This window comes from Scleropages formosus, chromosome 12, assembly GCF_900964775.1.
Source record: "Scleropages formosus chromosome 12, fSclFor1.1, whole genome shotgun sequence".
NCBI lineage: Eukaryota > Metazoa > Chordata > Actinopteri > Osteoglossiformes > Osteoglossidae > Scleropages > Scleropages formosus.
This window is the reverse complement of record NC_041817.1, coordinates 8,517,541-8,540,304: the sequence shown is the minus strand read 5'-3', so window position 1 is coordinate 8,540,304 and position 22,764 is coordinate 8,517,541. Positions and strand designations below refer to the sequence as shown.

The window sequence follows — 22,764 nt, the reverse complement described above, 5'->3', positions numbered from 1 at the left end:
AACAAGACAATAATTCATGTCTCATTTTTACGTAGGGATGAATATTTCAATTAGACAATGCCAGTATATGGACAAGGCAGCTCTAGAGTTTTCAAATGTAACAAAAATATTTGTAACGAAAACACTGAAATGACAACTGGTTACCATCTTTTTCTTTTTTTTTTTTTTTTTTGGAAATTCTCACCTTGGTAACAGTAAAAAGTTGTAAAAATACTGACTTAAAATCATCAATTTCACGGCTACTGTAACACATTACATTTTAATCAAATATAGGCACAATAACAAACATAAAAATTCAAGTAAACTTTATAGAGGTTACAAAAAGCTAAAACCCAGTGAATAAAGTGACTTTCAACATACCCATGTCGTAGCAGTGACTTGCATGTGTTTGTGAAAAGTGTTTTTCAGTGACCGGAGTTGGACATGATAAGTGTAAAATGCAGTTTCCCAAGATCATCTGGAAGGTTCAGAGAGGGTCCCTCTTGCACATATAGTATATGTGCAACTGGGCACCGAACAGAATAAAAAGGGCAAATGTCATTGAAAGTGAGTGCAGCCATTCCGATGTGATCAGGAGTGCAGAGCCACTGTGAGTGTTAATACAAACAAGACATTTCTCCGAAAGTTATCTGCGAATTGAGATTAAAATGCAGGACATCAGCCCTAAACACCCACCGTTAACTTGGCAATTACAGAGGTTACACATTCCAGATGTGACTTTCACATGCACAGACCAAACTACTGTAAGACACTTCACCACTCCCCCAAATTATAAAGCTCACCAAGTCCACATTTTTTGTTCTAGTTCTGGTCATCTTGAGCAATTTAAGAACACCATTTTACTTTGTGTTTTTTTTTTTGTTTTTTTTTTTTTTTTTCTTTTTCTTTTTATGCATCTACAAAAAAAACAATAAGCATTAAAAGGGTGCAACAGCCACAATATATTTTTTTCTGCCAGGTGCAACTAACTCTCTAAATGTGTTTTATACTGGGGAATAATTACACCAAAAAAGATTTACATTTTCATGTAGTACACGCAATTTTCTTTAAAAAAAAAAGCTCTGAGGTATAGAAATGTACACAATGGTGAAACGGAAAGAGTGAAAATTTAAGACAGACCAATGTTAGACAACATTTCCACTAAACATATTTGACACAATCAAGAAACCAAACGAAATCTCACAGCAATACATACAAAGACAGTGCTTTGTGTTTTTACCAGGGTAAACACTTAATGTGGCATTATTAACAGTATTAAATGATAACATTGAGAGAAGGCAGTGTTTCAGCTTCGTTGACAGACACTATTTGATCAAATTATTTGTAGACAGTGTTTGCTCTTGTAATTGAGATTAAAAAGTTTGACTTTGCTCCATTATGAAGATATATCATAGTGGAATGGACACGATCACTTTACCTATGACCAGTTTAATACAGTACAAAGAATATTCTACTATAAACTGCAAGACAAATGACATTTCTCCCTTAGGAATTTTAAATTTAATAGCAATGCGCCTTAAAAGTGCTTTAAAAACAAAAGACTGGCATGCATGTACTAATAAGTGACTTTTTATTTTGCATGAAAAAGTATCTTCTCCAGAATACGTAAACAACCAGATCCTGGTAGACCTTTAGAAGCAACCAATACGCCATACTGTTCATCTTGGAGTTATCTTGGAGTTTGGTACCAATTTCTGTAAGATCTAGCAGGAACTATTGTAAGGGAAAGGAGAGCTGAGTTTGGCGACCCAAAACAGAACTACGCTGTTTAGATGGTACCGCAAATTATCTATATTCTTTAAACAAACTATGTAATGAGGTTGTTTGAAGACAAATGTGCAAAATTCTGCAATTATTGTTTAATAAAAAAACTTACACCTGAAAAAGATGTAACTTGAAAAATTTAAAAATAAAACTGTAAGGTTTAAAGTTTTATACTTTACCTGCATTAGATTTTAGTGACTGAATTTAAACATTAGTAATTTGATATTTGACTAAACTACCTCAGACCAATTGGTTATTAGCTGGGAAATAACATGCTTGCATTAAAAAGTCCTGCAACATTAAAGAATCATCAGTATCTTCCATTTTTTAAGTAGGGTTAGGTTACAGACTGAGCATGTAACATCATCGATGTGTTCAATTAGTTTTCATAATCCATTGTAATACTCCCTTTTTTTTTTTTTTTAAACGATTCATTTTGGTTTTACACAGTTTAAAGATTTAAAGTTCTTACAGTTCACTTAAAATGTATGAATTAATTAGCGAAACCTCAACAACATGTACAATATTTGGTAAAGCGACTGAGAACTCTGCACATGACTAAAAGTCATTTTATCTAAAGATATCAAAGTCTCTGTTGTAGGGGGGGGGAAAAGATACAGGAGCAGGAAGAATCTTGGAGTCTTGGAGGCAGAAAACATCAAAAGGGAAAAATGTAATTCCACCCAGAAATTAATTATGAAGTGACCAGAAGATTTCATTCAAATCCAAAAGAAATTGTACTACTGCAATTTGAACAGAACCAATTTTGTCCATGAAAAATCTCACGTATGTTAAGTGACAGCTATTTCAACAGTATTATCGTTAAGTCTATGAACAGCACATCATTTGTTACTGATGCTGCAGTAAATACAAGAAAAATGAACTGATTCTTGTTGGTGGAAAGGATGCAGCTGTGAACGTAAACAATTCCAATGCGCATGCGTGAATGTATCAAAACTACTTGTCCCACGGTAAACAAAAGCTGAATATCTTTATCAAAGGCGGGTAAAATAAACCTTTAAAATAACATGCCCAACCTTAAAATATATCATGATTTTGAAATGTAGTGTATCTTTTCCTAGATTGCACAGTTTTTCCCCACGTCCCTTTGCCAGTCTTTTTTTTTGTACTTTAACAATGTTACATGCTGTAGAAAGCATGTTGTGGAAGTGCCCTCTGAGTATGTTCTAGAAAGGCGAAGAAGGAGCTTGAGTGTAAGGCAGGTGAGCAGTTGTGTTCTCCGGATGGCGTGTGATAGGGCCCACACTAAACAGCCCAAGTCACCACAGTTCATAGTAGGCAGCAACAGAAAGGGAATCAAAGACTACAACATGTACATGTTAACAGCCTATTTTTTAAACACAAGTGTTTGGTGTAATAAAATGATGAATAAAAAAACAGAATGTGTACTGTGAGCCTCACACAGAGATGCTGGGTGTCATTGAACTTTGTAGTGGACTCTATCTGAGGCTACACTGGCATGCACTCGAAGGCTCAGTCTTTGAGATGTCAGTGACTCCCACACAGTCACAGGAATGATCCTGGCTCCCTCTTAGCGGTCGTCCACTGCTCTCTGCTGCACCTCCTCAAACTGACACAACACCTTATTTCCAGGGGTCTCAACCCTCTTTTTCTCCACATTCTGGTACACTTGACCAGAAGCACCCCTCACTCTCCTGGCTCTTCGGAAGGTTCCGGTTGCTCCACCTTGATCGTTGCTCTATTGAGGTCCGACTGTGAGCCCAAAGGATTCTGCGGGTCGTGACTGGAGCAGCACGGACGGCCGTCCAGGGCAGAGGGCACCAAGGCCCCTCTGTCGTGCTCCCTGCAGAAGGAGCTGGGACAGAAGTGGCAGAAAGAGGCAGCAGCACACTGGCACACACTGCACTCATGCCATGGGCATTCCCAGCGGCCTGTGGTGAGAGGGTGTACAGGAGGACATAGCAGAGCAATGGTCAGAACCAACAGGTAATACACAGCCAGACTCTTTACTTGCTCTAGCACAGTAATACAGATCAATAAAACTGAGCTACCACTTCACCATATTATTTTTATCATACTGGCGGGGCAGCAGATGGGCTAGTGGTTAAAGATGCTACCTTGGACTTAAAGGACCCACTTAAAATCCCACGTCCTGTACCACGAGCACGGTGCTTACCCTGAATTGCTCCAATAAAAACTATCCAGCTGGACAATCATTGTAAAAATGTAACACTAGGATGCTATGGAAAAAAAAAGAGTCAGATGCATAAATATATGTAAATGGTAGGTAGCATACTAGTTAAGGTTGTAGTACAACGTTTTCAGTTTGTCAGAAGGAGTCTTTCTACTGCACCCTCGAGAAAGATAAAGTCTGAGCTGTTTTGAGCAAAAGCACTGAACAGGCAATGATGATGATGATGACAATTACTACCACTACTACTACTACTACTACTTTTCACACATACCAAATGGTGGTTTGGTGAGGTTCAAACACAGCAGGTGGTATGCTTTGGGGCAGTCCTTCTTGTCGCACATGACCAGCTCCCCCCCCTCTCCACAGCAGAAACAGAAGTACTCGTGCGTCTGTCTGTTTTCTGGCTTCAGCTTGCGCTTCTTGGGCTTCAGTTTGGCATTGCGTGCCTTCTCTTCCTTCTCCAGGACAACGGCACTCTGAGAGGGCCACCGACAAGCCAGGTATAGCACATGCCAAAGAAGCAGTGAAACAATCAGGAAGATGACAACTGAGTAAGTGCATGATCAACACCCATTAAAGGTAGAAACACCTTATGTTGTAAAAGGGTCTGTTCATGATTACTTTAGAGGGCTTTTAAAGTGAGTTTAGCACCACTTGTTTCCATTCTGACATGTACGCTTTTCTGATTATTAGACTGACTCACCCTAGGCTGCACTCCCAGGAAGCCACTACAGTTCTCCGCTCCACAGTGGCACGAGGTTCGCCCGTTTCCCAGACAGTCCAGGTTGTAGTTGAACGTCAGCTCAGTCCCTGCAACAAACATTTCACCTCATCACATTTCTCACTCAGTCTTTGAAAAAGACATTTCCATGCCTTTATCCCAATTTCTGGTTTAAAACCTTAACAACAGTTGTTTTCGGTACTTCAGAAACAAGCACCGATGCCCAAAAACACCGAACAAACAGTAAAGCTTCTAAGTCATGAACCTTTTTGCACAGGAGCCAAAGGTGACACCCTTACCTGCTTCAATGTCACAAAGTGTGAAAAGCCCAATGCGGACATCCCCGTTCACAGTCCACTTCTGCGTCTCACAGTTGGGGCTACAGCTGTGGTTCATGAAGCGGGAGAAATTCCCTTTGGGGCCGGCGTCGATCACGCGGTCCTGTCAAACATGGGCAATTATCACACAGCCGCAACCTGGAGGAGCACGTCAGCTGGAAAATACTGCAAAACCCAAGATGTGATGCAAGAGCTGCACAATGACTTTAAAATCCTTTCAGCAGAAGTCTACATTTGCATGTTAACAGATGGTGTGGTGTCCCCGTGTAAGCCATTACCTTGGTCAGAGTAAGCATGTAGAAGTTGGTCACGCGGTTCTCATTTGCATGTTTTATTCGCAATCTGCATTCCTCCAAGTCAATGAGCTCCCCGACATACTCCATTACAAAGTCCCCCTGGGGAAACATGAGTGAGATGTGGAAACAAAATCTGACTTGTGATTCAGGTAAACCTCTCTGTGCTTAATCAATGGCTGGTCTAGTCCTGACCACCAAACCCTCAGGATCCACAGAACTCCAGATCAGCCCCAAACTGAAGCATATAACAGACGGTGTCTCAGCAAAATGACAGGTCACTGACAGCTTATAAACCTATTATCTTCTACAGGTACACTAGATGGAGGCTCACCTTCTTCAGGTCCTGCTTGGTTCTGAGGCCCCAGCCACAGCGATCTGTCTTGAACACCTCTGTCTCGGCAAAGAGGCGCTGGGAAAAGTGCTGGTTGTGGCAGCGATCGCCAGCGGGGCACACTTGCGGGTGGCATTCGTACTGCAGCATGCGGTTGAGACACTGCGAGTCCCGGCCACACGGGCTCTCATCCGTCGGCTTGCAACTGCAGCGCGGGATCTCCGACAGGTCGGCCACGTGCACCTGCACCTTCCCCACCGGCTTGTTGGACTGGGAGGGCGGCGACACACATGAGCACAAGCCCAGCTGATACGTATGAACCTGGTGCTCAAGGTCAGCAAGTACAGTTTTGGCACCAAAGAAATATTCATACATCTGATTTCACACTGTTTGTCCTGCTGTCTCTCCAACATGTAACATTTTACGTGTTCATACAAACATACTTGTTTTTCATCTCTAGTGTAACTGCCCTGATAGTACTCTGTTGCCTTTTTGATAACAAACTGGGACATTATTTCAGAATTTTAATTTGTAATATTTTGAATTTTCTTGTAAAATTACTATTACAGTGTTTTCTTATAAACTATCGGATAAAGTTATTCAGCAAACACTGATTGACAAACTGCTTAGAAACAGGTTGACCCTCCATCATCTTAAAAAGGCTTTAAAATACGTATCTGTGCTCCAAGAAACTGACAACATTTATTAAAGGCTGTAGAAATATTGATTGTGCAACTTCACATCTTCCACCTGAAACCTGGCCACGGCTCAACACGTACAGCATAGTAACAACATCTTGGCAAAGAGAGAATACAGCTGCAGTCCCCAAGGAAAGCCTTTCGGTGGTCTTCTCGCACAGGCTGCTCACCTTGATGAACTTGTAGGGTGGGGGTCTGCGTGAATTGCGCTCCTGCTCCAAGGCCTCTCGGCTCTCCCTCTGAGCCTTCAGCTCCTGGAACCGTCTGGCAGCCTCTTCAAGTGCTGGAGAGGAAGACGAGACCAATGAGAGGTGGCAGGAGGCACACGGAGGCAGCGAAACAATGCACTGAAAACTGCCCTTCCCACAGAGATCACTGTTTACACTTACAACCCAAGGGATTCTGTTTTTTTTCTATTGTGTCTAGGTCAGAGGTAGCAAATCAAGACCAACACAATAACCGAATGTTAGAAGACGGTGCCCTCTAAGACTCACCTTTTTTGAAAGTCTTGTTTATGCCCATCTGGCCCTCTGCGAAATTCCTGTCGCTTTCCACATAAGGAAATACGCGGCCTCGGCCAATCCAGTAGTAGTCGTGGGAACCGAAGAAGAAGACAGGGAACTCCCCGATGTCATGCTTCAGGGTTTGTATGTTAAAAGGGACAAGGCGAGGGTTGCAGATTTCCGCAGGCCACCACCTGGACAGGGAACAGAGCGCTGCATCAGAGAGCGAGTGGGAGATGCACTGCAACATCAGCGCGGGACATAAAGCTAGCAAAGCACTCCTGCATTCTTGTTCCGTGCCCTTTGTTGTGATTGTGCTCTAGTGAGCTGCTGTGAGTTTATTAGGAACACATAGCGATGGGGTGTGGCACACACCTGTAACTGCCCAGCTTGACCCAGACAATCTGCTTGTAGTGGGGTTTCCTGCCGGCCCTGCACTCGCTGCAGCACCACGTCCCCTCGGGCATCTCAATGTTCAGGCACTCTGGGTGGAAGGAGGCGGGGCAGGACTCGCAGCACAGCAGTCTTCCCCCTGCACTCACATGGAGGCACGGAGGCACAGGGGCACAACAGTTAAGAGGACGGTAACAGCAGACATGTCCATAGTGCAACAACAAGAGAGCGCTGCTCTTTAAACCTTTTCCCACAAGCCGCTCCATCTACTGTATCCCATCCTGTTGTGATGCACACAAGCTGGAGGTGTGGTAGAGGGGTGATTGCAGTTTTCAGACTGACAGGGCTATGACATGTTCCTATAACGTGGCATATTTAATCTTCAGAATGTCTTCAGCATCACACGAGAATATCATCTGCTAGTTAAGAACATAACAATTTGAACCACGCTGAGGGCCACTCCCCCTCTGCCCCATCAGCCACACGGAAGGGTCACTTCTGTGGCAAATTCAACACGAGGCATTGTTGTCGTTCCAGTAACAAAGGGCTCTGCTGGTACTGGAGAAAAGCCCAGGAGCATGGTGGGAGCAAGCTTGCAGAGAGGAACATTCGACCCCCCCGGGGAGCACTAACGGTCAGGGACACGTCGCCGTGGAGCGGCTGCAGAAAAGGTTTAAGAAAGAGAGGCCTTTGAAACAACTAAAGTGCAGCATCACGTTTCACTGAACAACAACCCACTTCAAACACAAAAAATGCCACCCACACAAGACAGGTCTCAAGCCACCGATACTTTGACAATATTGAATGGAATTATAATACTATCAACTTGAAATTGTCAAATTAAATTAACAGCATGTTAAAGAGGGACTTAAATGTCAAAAAAAAAAAAAAAAAAACAAAGCCGCAGAAGCACCTTAGTCAAAATATAATTCCATCAATATTTTACACAAGAAGCAAACTGTTTACTTGCCCTACTGATGCTACTTATGCATTAAATACACTAAATACTACTTATTTAAAAATGTTTTGTGAACAGTCTCCTATGCTGCAAGGCATTCCTGTACTTTAGAATGCTTTTTTTCATTATTAACAGTGAATAAGGATTCGCATAATACAGTGCTGTAGGTGCAACAGTTCCTGGACAACAGCAAGTGAACATGCTGTTCAGAACAGAGTAATGGTTTGTGCCGCAAAATGAAAAAGATCCATTAGTGTAATAAACTTAAAGGGAAAGCAAGCACTGAGCAACACAAAACAAACAAATCGGTCTGAAACCAAGATGAGATGACATTACTAAAGCAGGAGGAATTTCTTGCTTGCAGCACCACAGATTAACTGCTGCCAAGTGTCTCTGGGGTTCAACTCATCCAGAGGACTTAAATGCTCAAGTTCCAGACCTTCTACGGGAGTCTGAATACTTGGGCTAATCTTGAACTACACATAAGTGTATTAATACACCAGTCAGCTCCTGTCAGGATTATATATGAGAGCACTCCTTACCAATAGCATGTGCTCATGGTTGTCTTAGTCTCTGTATATGTGCAAGTGTTTTTGTGTGTGTGTGTGTGTGTGTGTGTGTGTGTGTGCGCGAGAGAGAGAGACAGAGAGAGAAAAAATGAAAAACATGCATTCGCACTCTTGGTTACACTGGGCCGCAGTAATGAGAGAAGCAGAACAAAGGGAGCCATTTCTCTCTTTAGTACATCCTGCTGAGAAATATGTACTCATTTAAATGTACCTACTGTACACTACTCATTCATTTTAATAACTCTGGCTATTATAGTGCTCCTTCTGCAGTAAGATGTGGAGAGGTGCTCTCTGTTTTTGCCCCCTTGTTAAGAACTGAACCATTCACCAGCAGCAAATGCATTCAATAAAAAATGAGCAGACAAACACACAACAGACAAACACACAACTACAGAGAAATGAAAGAAACATTTCTGTTACCTTTCCCAATATTCTTTTTGGTAGCTGACGAAGAAGAAGGAATCATAGGTAATTTCATCAACTCAGCACGATTTGACTCAGTCAGAAGGTAGTGCGACTTATAGGCATATGAACTTAATATGTTGTCAGTATGGTCCTGCACTAACAGCCCTACACATGAGACAAACAGGAAGAGCAATGAGCCACTGGAAACTACCCATGATTCCAGAAAACAAAACAAGAGACAAACATCAAAACATGTACAATGTTAGGGAACAGAAGAATAAAACTGACAGCAGTGCAAAAGAAAGAGGACCATCATCAGGTTTATGTCCTACTTCTTCTAATAAAATAACATTAAATACATGTAGTGGACAAAAACAAATGGCAACGTCAGAGCACAAGGGCCATACAACACACAGAATATACACAACATAGCCATTACATGTACAGTATGTGTCTGGTGTGCGTGCCCACACGTGTGTGTTTGAGAGAGAAACGCTCAGATTGCTTTTGAATGCTCCACTCTTCAAAGTAACGGGAAGACTGAGCCGGAGGTGTGATCGCAGACATGGAAAGACGAGTGAAAACACACTGCAATGGCCACGTACAAGGCCAGTGATGCTCATTTCTGAGCCCTACAGTACTACTGATAATGATGCTTCTACCGATGTGTGCAGCTGTTCAGGATCAAACACCTAGGAGTCTGTGTCCAACAAAACAAAGGACTTTCTGTTAGACCAGGGCATCTGTGTAGGGCAGCTGGACTTCCATGGCTACAGGCATCACCAAATAATTTTTACCATACTGCTAGGGCTACTGGTAGCAGAGGTAAGAGAAGTTATTGTTCATATTAATTCAATATGACTTAGTGGCATTACTTGTGAAAATATGATTCCATATTTCTGGACACACAGTCCAGACCCTTGCTGATTATGAATTTCATATTCATGTCCATTAGTCACCCAAACAATCTAAGTAATACTTTTCAGGTACTTCCATTTTTTTGTCCACTACCTGTATGTTGTGTAATTATAAATGACAAAAACTAATATAGTTAAAAAAGCAGTGTTACTGCACAGTAACATCACAAACATTCTACCAGATTAGTGACATAAACATATAAGCAGGAATGTCAATCAGAGTTGAAGTAAACTCAGAGCTGGAGGGCTAAAATGTTCAGTTTTCACTTATTTTGACACAAATTTAGTAAAGGCAGAACCAGTGACACAAAAAAAAATAAATTAAAAAATAAATAAATAAAAGGAACATTCACCCCAACTCTGATACCAACTCTGATATAATAACTTCCGGTTCACTGTAATAGAATTCTAGGCCACTTTTCATTCAGAGATTTACTGGTAAACACTCTGACAAAGAGCACAAAGCACCTTACAACATCAAACAATGACAGCTGTTCACTTGGGCTGAAACATATGAGTTATGAACAAACAAATGAATATGTCTGTACCACACAGATTGTGGAGAAAGTGGAAAACACCTAAACAAATGTTACAGAGCACAGGATTAGTGCCAGTCAGGGGCAGGAACAACTGGGTAGGTGTTCAAGAAAAGGGACAGAAAGTGGAGGAGTCCCATCTGGACCTGCTAGAGCTTCAAGGTATGGAATGATGTTCTGTCTCAAGTTAAAACTGTCAAGAAAACTGTTCAAAATGTCTCATTTTATGTTAACACAGGGATGTGAACAAAGGCTAGCGGGTACAATTGTGTAATAAAATGGTCTATACTATATGAAAACACATGTAAGCACGTATGAAAAACCACAAGTTAACCTTTTTTTTTTTTTTTTTTTTTAAAACAGAGATTACATTGCAGTCTTCCCCCGCATAAGGAGCACTCATATTACGAGAACTAACACATACAAACATATGCAATTTGTACTCAACAATACTCTCAAAATGAGCCATCATCTCATACGTACGACAGCAAAGATTTCCAATCAAAATACATGCCTCGGTGACACTGAGCACCACATAATCCAAGTGGCCTTTCCCCATCATGCATGCCATGGCTTTCCCAAACAGCTCATTCACCAGCAAGCTGTCTGTCCACCCATAAGCATCATTCATAAATCTGATATTTCATCATAGTATTAAACCTGCCTTACTGAGCCCTCAGGTAAGTTTTAAAAGACACTGGAAAGGCAAAAAGGCAAAGGAAGGCCTTACCTATCAGTTTAAAAGTTGATAAAACAAATTCTATCCTTACTGTTGCATTGAACGCTGAATTTTTGTCCTTTTTCATGCATCTGAATTCCCTTACAAGGCAATATCATTATGACTGTGTGATTTGACTCACTACTGATGTAATGAATACCGATATTTTATGAATAGCTCAAAAGAAACAAACTGCAAGCATCACAAAAGATTACAGCAGTTATGCTAATTAATTGCTTTTTTAGGCAGAGTTCTGGACTTAGATTTCCTCCATTTTAAAAGATAAATCAGGAATTTCCCATATTTGCTAAAAAAAAAAAAAAAAAAAAGGGATTGATCATTTTGTAGTTTCTAAACGCATAATTTTTTCATTTAAATTAAGGGTAATCAAGAGTTCATTTTATAATAATTCACTTTAGAAACAGACGCAGAGGAATTATGCTCGTTATGCAAGGGAAGTCCGTATATTTAAATACATCAATAAAAATACTAGAGACATGTAATCTGATGAAATTATTAAATTAAAGGTTCGACAGGGTGTTGGAACAGCACACAGTGTACGTCTGGTGCAGTGTCAGGGGAGACTGAGGAGTCATAAGGAAAACAAAACCCCGTACTACACAGATATTTGCTACCTGAACCCCTGACTGCCTGAAACCTGCTGAGGCTTTCTTAGAAAGATTACTGCCAGGACAACCCTTCCCTACAGACACAAAGCAAAATCTGAGAAAGATGGAGCCTACCTCTGGCGCAGATGAAACACCAGCCTACGTTTACCGGTGAGGTTAAGTGGCCATTCTTTTTGGAGCTGGAATGGTTGCTACAAATGATAATGTGGGGTGTGATGACCACACTGCCGGCAGCCACGCAGTTGTCCCCCGTGTGATAGGCCACCGGGCAGCGCATGCACCGCATCAAATGACCTGTAGGCAAGAAACCAAACCACAACCATGGCTACTCACATCTGATGGCAATACTTCAGCTTAAATATTGCTCAACATTACATATAGTCTGAAATTTTTGTTGATGATAATTAGTTTGTGTGCTTAAGGACGACTGCCCCATCTGCTGTATGATAACTTTGGCTGGCTGTGCTGTCACAAGGCACTCATATCTCTTAAACATTCAGTCAGTGAATCTACCAGCAACTGCATTTTATTTACAAAAATGTTGAATTTCTAACAAATTTTGTTTATGATTCATGTTTAAAATGAGCAAGTAAAAACATGAGTGTCCTGGTGGTGCAGAAATAAAATAGTGCAGAAAGAATATATAATATTGTACAGGTGGTCCCCGACTTATGATGGGGTTGCGTTCCATGAAACCTTTCGTAAGTGGAAAATATCATAAGTCCAAAATGCATGTAATACATCTAATGCACACCGCTTGTCCTTGCGAACGAGGCGAAGGCGAGGAGTTGTTGTTGAACCCAAAGGCGGGTCCATTTTATTAAAGACACAACAAAAGGTGTAGGTGAACACCATTGTCGGGGACAGGCATAGCTATTCACAGATGGGATTCCGTAGGACGAGACGCGAGACGTGGTCAAGAAACAAGCAAAGGTCCGTAGCGAGAAGGCAGGAATGAGGAAGAGGGATGAAGGTAAACACTGGTAATGGAGACATGCTGGAGATGTGGTTGCTCAAGACGAGGTTCCTCTCTGACCGGTGGCAGGTGTGAGTGTCATGCACGTGGGCGTGACACCTCTGTGTGACAGACAGGGAGATGCGGACCGCTACCGCTGCCCAGCATTGCAAGAGAGTATCACGCCGCATATCACTTGCCCAGCGAAAAATCAAAATTCAAAATCTGAAGTACGGTTTCTACTGAATGTCTATTGCCAGCTCACCATCGTAAAGTTGACAAAAATCTTAAGTTGAACCATCGCAAATCAGGGAGCACCTGTACTTTTTGCTTTATATTAGCATTATTTTAACATGAATGTTGTGTGAAATGAGTAGAAAAATTAACAAAATCCTATTACGCAACATAGCACTCATGCCTGTTAATTGTTTAAATATGTTTCTATAGCGGGGGTGCGGTGGCGCAGTGGGTTGGACCACGGTCCTGCTTTCCGGTGGGTCTGGGGTTCGAGTCCTGCTTGGGGTGCCTTGCGACGGACTGGCGTCCCGTCCTGGGTGTGTTCCCTCCCCCTCCGGCCTTACGCCCTGTGTTACCGGGTAGGCTCCGTGACCCCGTATGGGACAAGCGGTTCTGAAAATGTGTGTGTGTGTGTGTGTGTGTGTGTGTTTCTATAGCTATATTGTAAAAGCGGGTTTGTGACTTACGACAAAGACTACCTGTATAAAAATAAAAGATTTTTTTTCATGTTCATCAATCTTATGCAAGCACAGAATTATCAATCTAATGATCCTCATTTTTGTAAAATGTACTTTAAAGAAAAAAAAGACAGACTTGACAAGCTTCAGTCCAGGGGAACAAGCATTATAATAGCAGCCCTCTTTACTGAGCCATGTCCACTACCTTTGCTGGCTTTTTGCAGGTCTCTCTCCAGACAGCAGGTGGCGCAGCAGTGTTGGGGGCAACGGAGGCCATTAGGATCGCTGGTGGCGCTGGGATACTTGCGTGCGCAGGTCTCGTGGTAGAAACGCCCACAGCCGTTGACTGAGCAGCGCTTTACCTCAGCGCTCAACACCTTGCAGGAGAAGCAGGTGTGGGAACCTTAAGGAAGGAACATGAAACACGAGTGAACACATGAGAGCCATGCACAGAGCACCATAAACATGTCAGAGCTGCTCACACACGTAGCAGCAAAAGCAGGTCAGTCTCACACAAAACTCACCGGTTCTACACTCCACGCAGGTGAAGGTTCCCTCCGGCAGGGACGTCAGGCCCAGGCACTCCTGGTGGAAAAGCCTGCAGCAGCCCCCCTCACAGGCCACCAGCATGTCCCCATACTGCTCGCAGATCTGAGGAGCCACACAGCCAAACCCCTGAACGCTGCTGTCTTACTCGTTACACCTCAACCGTGTGTCTTCCAGGCGGCGAGGCAAAGCGAACGCCACTCGCAATGTGCCGTACGGGATGGGAGAGTAGCTAAGGACCCACCTGACAGACGGTGTCTTTCTTGGACGAGCTGCTGCCTTGCCTCGACAAGCTGGAGTCCACGGACTGCGTGTCTGAACCGTCCGCTGCCAAGGGGCTGTCTGGGCCCTTCCCAAAGAGCACCTAAAACAGAAACAAGAGCAAAGTTCATTAAGGGGACAGTATGCTGGACCTCTGACCTCAAAGGCCCCAAGGCTCTTTACTACGCTGCACAGTTGTTGTCCACTGAATTCATGCCAGTGATTTTTCATTCAAAGTCAAGCACAGAAGGAACAGCAAGCCCACCTGAGGGTCGCTGAGACCCCTAGAATCAGAGTCCGATGTGTCTCGGTACTGGGAGTGGGATGTCTCCACGTCGGTGGAGGCCCGGCTGCGCTTCTTCAGAGGCTTGCAGGAGTCCGAGATCTCGCTGGCACCTGATGGAGAGGAGAGCACACATTTTTGCTGTGCCACCATTCTTTGATTTAGAGCCCGGTAACGCAAAGGTCTTAATGCACTGCACCCTGCCTTCTCAGGCCATTAGAGGTGCTCTAATTGAGGAGTCTTGAGATATTTCAGCAGGACACTGCTGAAAAATAATTCTTTACAATGCACTACTCTTGCACAACTTTTTTTTTTTTTTTTTAAATTACACACTGGTACAGATTTAAAACAGTACCTTTTTGGGAGCCAGTTTTCAAAGCTGTTTGTGGAATACTCTCTGCCTGCAAAGAAAGAGGAAGCAGTAAAAGGAGCAGCTGGCAAATGCATCAGTCTTTCAGATTCCAAACTCTAGAATCTCGCTGCGTGCATAAGGCTCGTTTCCAAAACAGTGACAGCTTGACTAGTTCGGACCAGTGATGTCCAATTTACTTGTGGATTACAACCTATGAGTTGGCTGGATGTCCTGACCTCACATACCTGCTCCTTCTTCGGCTTTTTCTTGGGGACAGGTTCCATGCTCTTCTCTGACTCGGAACGGCTCCTCACTGACCGGCGCTGCTGTTTGCGCTCGAGGGAGCCTGAGGAGACACACACTGAAGTTCCATATCCCAGATGTTGTACCCTTCGGGGAAGTTCTTACCCTTGACTGAATGAGTGAAATGCACTTAGTTATACAGGAAAATTGCACATTAGCACAGTGGAACCCCCAGTGATGAAAATGGCATCACAGCAACATAAATTCACAGCAGATAATCATATTGCATGTTAACATTTTAAAATACACAGCAAGCCAAGACAGAATAACCTGTGGTCCTAAAAATTATGACAGCTACTTTTAATATTACACAATAATGACACGTGCTCCATGCATGCAAAATGAGATGAAAGTGAGTGAATGAGGAGCAATAGCGCTGAGGGCTCTCTGAAGGGTAGCACTATTGACCAGAGTGCCAAAAAAAGTTGTACCTGGAGTGCCTTCCATTGAAGCATGCTGCGTCACACCAGCCTCACCCCTTCGCCCTGTGGAGGAAACCAGTCGCTCCGGCTCCCTGGAGTTCACCTCTGTTTTGGTGCTGCAGTCCTGCAGAGACGCAACGAACAGAACCCCCCAGTCAGCATGTCCTTCGGTTCCACGTGTGTGTCTGCCACAGTAAACACATGTACGCACAAGCACCACTACACACCCTGGGAGAGCGGTGATCCTGCTCGGCCTGCTTGCTTTCCCCGTCAGGCCTCCTGGGCGACACAGTCCTCTCCTTAGAGAGGGGCCAGTCACACTTTTTGATCTCCACGTTGAGTTTTTTCATGGTAATGGAGGCGGGCAGCAGTTTACGGGCAGCAGCAGTCTTCCACATAGTTCTCACTGGAGGGGACTGCTGCTCCTGCTGCTGGTCCTCAGTGGGTCCAGTGGAGGCCTGGAGCTGGGCGCGTGAGCTCCACTCTTCATCTCCCTCTTCCTCCGAAGGCCCCCTGGTGCTACTCTGGCTGCACTGGCGTCGGGGCTGCTGCCGGCCGGCACGCTGCTCTCCTGCCAGGGAGCCAGGGTTATCCTCCCGCCCACCAGCACTGCCCCGGGACCTCCGTCCTCCCCGCCCTGTTTTGGAGGCTGGTGGGGGTGAAGTACCAGGCACCTCATCTACGTAGATGAATGTGTAGTTCTCAACGCGCTCCTCACGCGTCATCAGAAAGGCGTCTTCCGCATGGCCAATGCCCACCTCCCACTGGGCACGCTCCCTCTGGGGAATAGGCTTCAGAAGCTACAGGTAATTAAAGGGTAGAAAAGGGAACAACAGGACACACACATGTAAATTGTACTGCACCTTCACCCGCCTGCTAGAGGACACCAGAAGACGCCGCACACCTTGTGCCTTTCGGCAGGATTGGAGGTCTTGCGTAGTGTCTCAGCCTGCAGCTCCTCAAACTGATGCTTGCCTTGGTACACCACTACCCGCTTCTCATGGATCCATGCCCTCTCTGGCACACTGCCAAAGAACTGCACATGGTACTCCTGGTGACCTGGACATACATCCAATGCAATTGTATCAGAAGCAGTTGAAGCGGAGATGAGCAAAGAAGAAGCTTTCGGGAACAGATGATGAAAAAAGTGTCCGGTATGGAGGTGCTGGGGAAGAGGTCACGCTCACACCCAGGGGCAGCACCCCACCACTAACCTCGCGTATTTATCCGAGTGTGAATCTTGGCCTGCGGGTCGCAGGACACCATGCAGGGCCACCAAGGGTACGTTCCCACCTTGGCCCAAACCAGGTCGCCAACCTGGTGATCCTTACAGCTACCGGAGCCTGGGACAACTGCAGGAGACTGTTTCTGAATCTGCACAGAAAGAGATTGAAATCTTATTTATTGCAGGAGACTCTGGTGAGAAGAAGGAGTTGACAGGTAAACTGTGTAATAACCCAAAGACCGATATTTATGGAAAAACAGATAACGCCAAATCATTGCGCCGCTTCTCGTTAGACTGCAGCGCGAGTTACAAGTCGAGGGCTTGCAGACACTTACTTTAAGGTCCCTGGGCTCTACTTTAGGACTCTGGACATTAGTGCGGAGTGCTTCCTGTCTTGGTCTGTTGGGCTCCGGCTCCCTTGATTCGGCCTCGTGTGGGAGCCGAGCTGGAACCGGTGCTTCCTCTGGGAGTGGCTGCACCTCTTGCTCCGCGCTCCAGCCATGTCGGCTGCCGCTCCGTTTCCTTTTCTCTTTCTTGCGTTCGTGCCTGCGCCGCGGTGCATCACTAGCCTCAGCCTGGTGCTGGAGGTCACCGCACAGGGAAGACTCAAACAGCTCCCGCCCGTTGTGGTACGTCTTGGTGATCTTCAGTTTGATCTCGGGGGATCCGGTCTTCTTGGAGGCGTTGGGCAGAACCGGCGCTGAGGGGTGCGGTGGAGTGCTGTCCAGAAGTGAGGCAGGTGGGGGGGAAGTAGGTAGGAGTACAGGTGGAGGTACAACGTGGGCCATGAGATGGGATGGGAGCGGGTTATGTTGTGGGTGCAAAGGCAAGGGACTGCTGGGATGCGGTGCATGGTTCTGGTGATGATGAGAGGGATGATAGTTAGGAGCTGGTGACAAAGAAGCCGGAGGTTTCTCATGGACAACGGGCGCCCTCAATACCGTGCCTTCTCCAGGCAGAAGGGAGTGATCACCATAGTTCCGGATGGCACTATAGCCGTTGGCTGAGCCATTGGGGAATTGCGAGTACATGGTGTATTTGGCCTGGGACTCATACAGGCCCATGGCTGGTGGGTAGCCATTAGTGATACCCGGCAGGTCCTCTGAGGCTGAGGGAGGGTAGCAAAAGCCGGACTCCAGGGCAGACTCGTAGGTAGAGGGGCCCCCGTCTTGCCCCAGGTCACTGCTGGCATTGTATGCGTCCTCTTGCCGGATGTTGGCGGAGTCAATGAGCTGAGGTGGTTGTTGAATTGTGTTTCCCATGATCCCTTGCATGAAAGAGAAGGAGAAATCCATTGTTCTGCTCCTGCATCCTTAACTTTCCCTTTTTCTTACAGGGCCTGGAGAGGAGAAGAATTTACCAAAAATTAAGGTTTTGACATTGGTTTTCAATTCCACTTTCTACCTTCACAGCAAAACACTCTGGCTGAGGACTACTTCCTTCATTTCCTCTCACCATTTGAACTGAGACAGAGAATAACTACAATATTTTAATACAATGCTTTCGAATAAACACTTCAACTTCCTTCGTAAGGCAAAAATTGTGCTACACCTGTAGAACAAAAAGTATGCTGAAATGCCTTCAAGAAGCAATCTCAATGTTGGTGTTAAAAACAAACAGCTGCTTCCAAATTCCACACAGCATCCAACATTAACCGTTTCAGAATGATTAGCAAAAATAAGTGCTTCAAACTTTTTCTAGCTGGTACAGTCCAAAAAATGATATCCCACAGAAAATACTGCTCTGCAGGCTCTAAGGGTCCACGTTATTGTACAACTGTTAACATGTAAAAAGTATGCTGTTTTATATTTTACACAAATATTTGCATTCAGCTAAACAGTAATATGAACATTCTTGGTAGCACTGACAAGGTTACACTCCTGATTTTTGTAAATAAATATCCTAATGATCAAATATTGAGAGTAGGTCTTGAAGCAACTAAGGACCTAATCTGGTAACCCAAAATATTGCTGCTTCAGCTTCCACAAGATGCTCTGCTGCACAACCCCTGTAAAAGGTGCCAGTATTGAATTGGTCTACTAAAATTATGCAGCTGTGTAAACTGGTAAAAATGTTAGGTGACAGAAATGCACATGGAGCAGGATGTTTTCTAAATCTGTTGAAGATTTTAAAAAAAAGTTGCTTAAACTTAAGAGTAACCTTAAATCCAACCCACTTAATTTTTCACATTGTTTTATAACAAAAAGCACTGAACATATTCATGTTTCTACAGATTTTTGCCTGGATCTTTTCAACTATTACCACCAAATACCATGATTATGAATAAAAGTGACCTCTGTGTATGATTTTAATTTTTCTGCAATTGTGTTTGTTTAACATTTATACGCATTAAAAACAAAAATAACACTACTCAATACAGCACATTATAACTGACCCATACACTACATCTTCAATTTACAAACAACTGGGGCAGGAAACACATTCATGACTATTCATAAATAAAAAGTAACTTTTAGGACTGCATGAGAAAACTTGATAACAGATGTCCCTCAATTTTTTCACTGGTTAGGTCCTGTGAAAACTTCAGATATAGCTATAATGGGTTTAAAAATTAAAGATTTGTTTTCCTGAAACACTCAGTGTGTAGCAGGGTCATAGCGTTTAGAGCCTAATCTGGAAACACAGCGCATGAGGCAGGGTGCACCCTTTCCAAGACACTTGTCCATCACAGAACTTGTGATATGTTTTATTAATTTGAAACTACATATAATAAGTGATAGCAGTAGAATTGTCGCTGCTGATGTTCTGTGACCTACTTGGTTAGTGAGGCACATCACTGCGTGCTTTATAAGGCAATAACAAACATGGGGACCAAGAGACTGGTGCATTTACTGTGAAGTCAAGTAAAAACACATGCATAAAATCTTTTTGAAAAGTGCCATGACGGAAAGCTCAGAATGTAACCAAATCTGTACGTTGCATGGGAGAAAGACAGCAAGAGTATTAAGGGACCTTACAAAACAAATCAATAAAGCCCCAGTAAGACCCTAGATGCTGCTGCATTCTTCAGATGAACAACATGATTCCGGGGGAGATGAATGGAAGCACAAGGTGGACTGTCAGGGCTTTGTCGGGGTGGAGGTGATTAGGATTCCGGACGTCCCCCCATTCGGCTGCCCGCCAGCCTCAGTTTGTGAGCAGGAACTGTCTCCTTCAAGGTCACTGCCAAAAAACCCAGGGCACTGGCTCCAAACCCAGAGTGCCATTATTTCAATCCACTCCCACCCAACAATGCTGTTGGCACATCAGTACACACAGACCTATTGTGAAGAAGTGCGAAACAGCGACAACGCGACAACGGCACTTTAACATGTACAACGTGCAACAAACTTTGACTTTTCCAATTCATCAAACTACAAAAACTACAGATAAGACGTCTTATCTGTAAAGCCAAAATGCCTACAAAGCCCCTCGTAACAATTCTACACTTGTGCAACTTCAAATTTCATTCAAATTAATCAAAAAGTGCATGTGCGTAAATGCGCCCCCCCCCCCCACATTCCCCTTACACACACACACACACTTTTTCTGCAACACTTCCACTTGTGACTAATGGAAAAAATGCAAAACAAGAGACTATTATAGACTATAATATTTTTGCTCCTTCACTGCTGGGTTCCTAGCATGTATGATTCTGTTGCTGTTTTTGCATTCATAGAATAGCTGTCATGCCTGTCATTCGTTTTAGCAGAAAGAGATCAAACGGCAGGAGATCCAAACACAGAAATCACATGACATCCAGGATCACCTACAACTAACATGAAAACGAGCTTAGTGACACTGGCAAGTTCGGTTCTCCTGGGCTGAACAACATATGGAAGAAGAAATGAAGGCGGAACAGAGCGCGGGAACACTTTCGGACAAGACAAGATCATCAACGAGGACCTTCAAGTTCGCTCCACGTCTTCAGATCAGTCAGCTGGACTCCCCAGACCGAGCCGCTCCTTTAGGCGGGTCCAAATACATCTTTATTTTGGGACAATAAACAAAACAAATAAATAAACAGAGGATCGGTTCCTTCTCACACACGAACAGGGAGTGGGAAAACGCAGGTGTGGTGCGATGTTATGTTTCACGTCGTATCCCGCGCGATCGCCGGGCTACAGCAGCTCTGACAGCGGCCGCGGTGACACTACGACCCCGGTGATCTTTATGTCTCCGCGCTCGCTTCTGCCACCAAGTCGAGGCGAGGAGGAGGAAAGGATGAGGGCTGAACAGCGTTGGGTCTCACTCCACACTAACGCGGCGGCGGTTTCCAACATGGCGGCCGTGTCTCTTTAAATCAAGCGGCAGCAGTAACAGCAACAACAGCAACACCTCCGACACCCGGCCACCCGCGGGGGAACAACGCAGCGCAGCGCTCCGCTCCGCTCCGCTATCCACGAGGCCACACAGCAAAGACACAGAGGCAGAGAAAAATTTAAAGATGTCAATACCTTCAGCGTGTTCCATTCTAAACATACAGCCAATGCGAGAGGCTCCCGGTGCAACAGTTAGGAAACAGACTAGCCCTGCACTAGCGAGGCTAGGCTAAGCTAAGCGAAGCTAACACAAAAGCTGCACAGCGTTAGCCTAGCGTGCTGAACTGGAGTGGAGGCCTCTTCTTCTGCGAACACTATGATGGCATATACCAGGGGGTAATTTACGGCCAATTTTCGACTGCTTCCACCAGTTTAGGAGCCGGAAGCCTCAGAGGGTTTTGTATTTTGCGCCGACGTTGGGGTGAAATTTGAACAAATCTAGCTCCCTGTGTTGTTTTGTTTTTTGGTTTTTTTTTTTTTTTTTTTTTTACGCTAAGGGGGCTCCCTCTCTCCCTCTAGCTGTAACAAAAGCTCCCCGCTTCGGGCCCTGACTCCCCGATCAGCGCCAAAATCGCACGCTCCTCATTGGTGAAAAGCGACGACGCACTGGATGCCGGGATGTGTAGTTTGTTATGTTGCTCTTCCCAGCTGCACGGAAGAAACCGTCGAGACGTGTGAAATGACACGAGAACCATTACAGACTTAAGTCTTATTCCTATAATGAAGTGAAATACAAAATTGCACTATAAACCATCCTACTAAGCAGTTTAACTTGAACAAGTACAACAGTCGGCGCGTGTCGTTAGTAAATGAAACACACATCTTCATAAATTAACTCAAAAGATAAAACTGACAAAAAACTATTCGTCTGTGATGAAAAATACACAGAACCGGTTATTGTACATCAGCCATTGACACCTCATTTTCGACCCAGCTGCTTATCGCTCACGTTTTACGAGAACACATGACATGACTTTCGACTGGACCTCTCCCGAAATTAGAGGGGTCCGCCCCGATTTGAAACCTGAAAATGCAGACACGGAAGAAACTGTTCAGATTTCAAGATCTTAGATCATCATCGTGTGTATGCGAGGCGAATGGCAAAATGATTACCGATTACGTCCGGAGTGGATGTGTGGACGTACGGCTTATGTGGGCTAACTGAGCACACTTCACTGACTGAATTTACAATGCTGTTTCACTGCTTTTGCGGAGCTGCTGTAACGACTTCAGTCCTGTCATAAAAATTCACGCCAAAAGAAGGCTCATTCCTACGGGGAACAAATCTTCGTTACACACACACGATTTAATACGGCGCAACCGCTTTTTTTCCTTCGCACTCCAGACCTGTAGGTGGAAGTCTCCAGAAGCGTGTTGGGCGAGCGCTGCCCATTCAGTCCGAGAACGAAGTGCGCATGCGCCTCAGACAGAGCACTTCCGGAACAGAG

General features: G+C 44.5%; 1 protein-coding gene across 4 annotated transcripts; it reads right to left on the bottom strand.

The window, feature by feature from the left end:
- Positions 1 to 2,204: 2,204 nt before the first annotated feature.
- On the bottom strand, positions 2,205 to 22,754 carry LOC108940378 (histone-lysine N-methyltransferase NSD3-like). 4 transcript variants are annotated; one of them, XM_018762513.1, is made up of 23 exons: positions 22,664 to 22,754; positions 17,330 to 18,333; positions 16,984 to 17,143; positions 16,674 to 16,828; positions 15,997 to 16,569; positions 15,779 to 15,893; positions 15,290 to 15,390; positions 15,048 to 15,093; positions 14,675 to 14,805; positions 14,393 to 14,512; positions 14,127 to 14,253; positions 13,808 to 14,005; positions 12,067 to 12,246; positions 9,168 to 9,317; positions 7,203 to 7,359; positions 6,819 to 7,021; positions 6,495 to 6,607; positions 5,627 to 5,896; positions 5,278 to 5,394; positions 4,961 to 5,102; positions 4,644 to 4,750; positions 4,212 to 4,416; positions 2,205 to 3,677 (listed from the first exon to the last, which is right to left on the bottom strand). In XM_018762513.1, exons 2-23 carry the CDS (start codon positions 18,287 to 18,289, stop codon positions 3,433 to 3,435), a joined length of 4,575 nt encoding a protein of 1,524 aa, XP_018618029.1. In that variant the 5' UTR covers positions 18,290 to 18,333; positions 22,664 to 22,754; the 3' UTR covers positions 2,205 to 3,432. The 4 variants fall into 4 exon arrangements, with proteins under 4 accessions (XP_018618029.1, XP_018618028.1, XP_018618030.1 ...); XM_018762512.2 differs by lacking the exon at positions 22,664 to 22,754 and adding an exon at positions 21,452 to 22,076; XM_018762514.2 differs by lacking the exon at positions 22,664 to 22,754 and adding an exon at positions 21,452 to 22,076 and having other exon boundaries at positions 9,168 to 9,191.
- Positions 22,755 to 22,764: the final 10 nt, after the last annotated feature.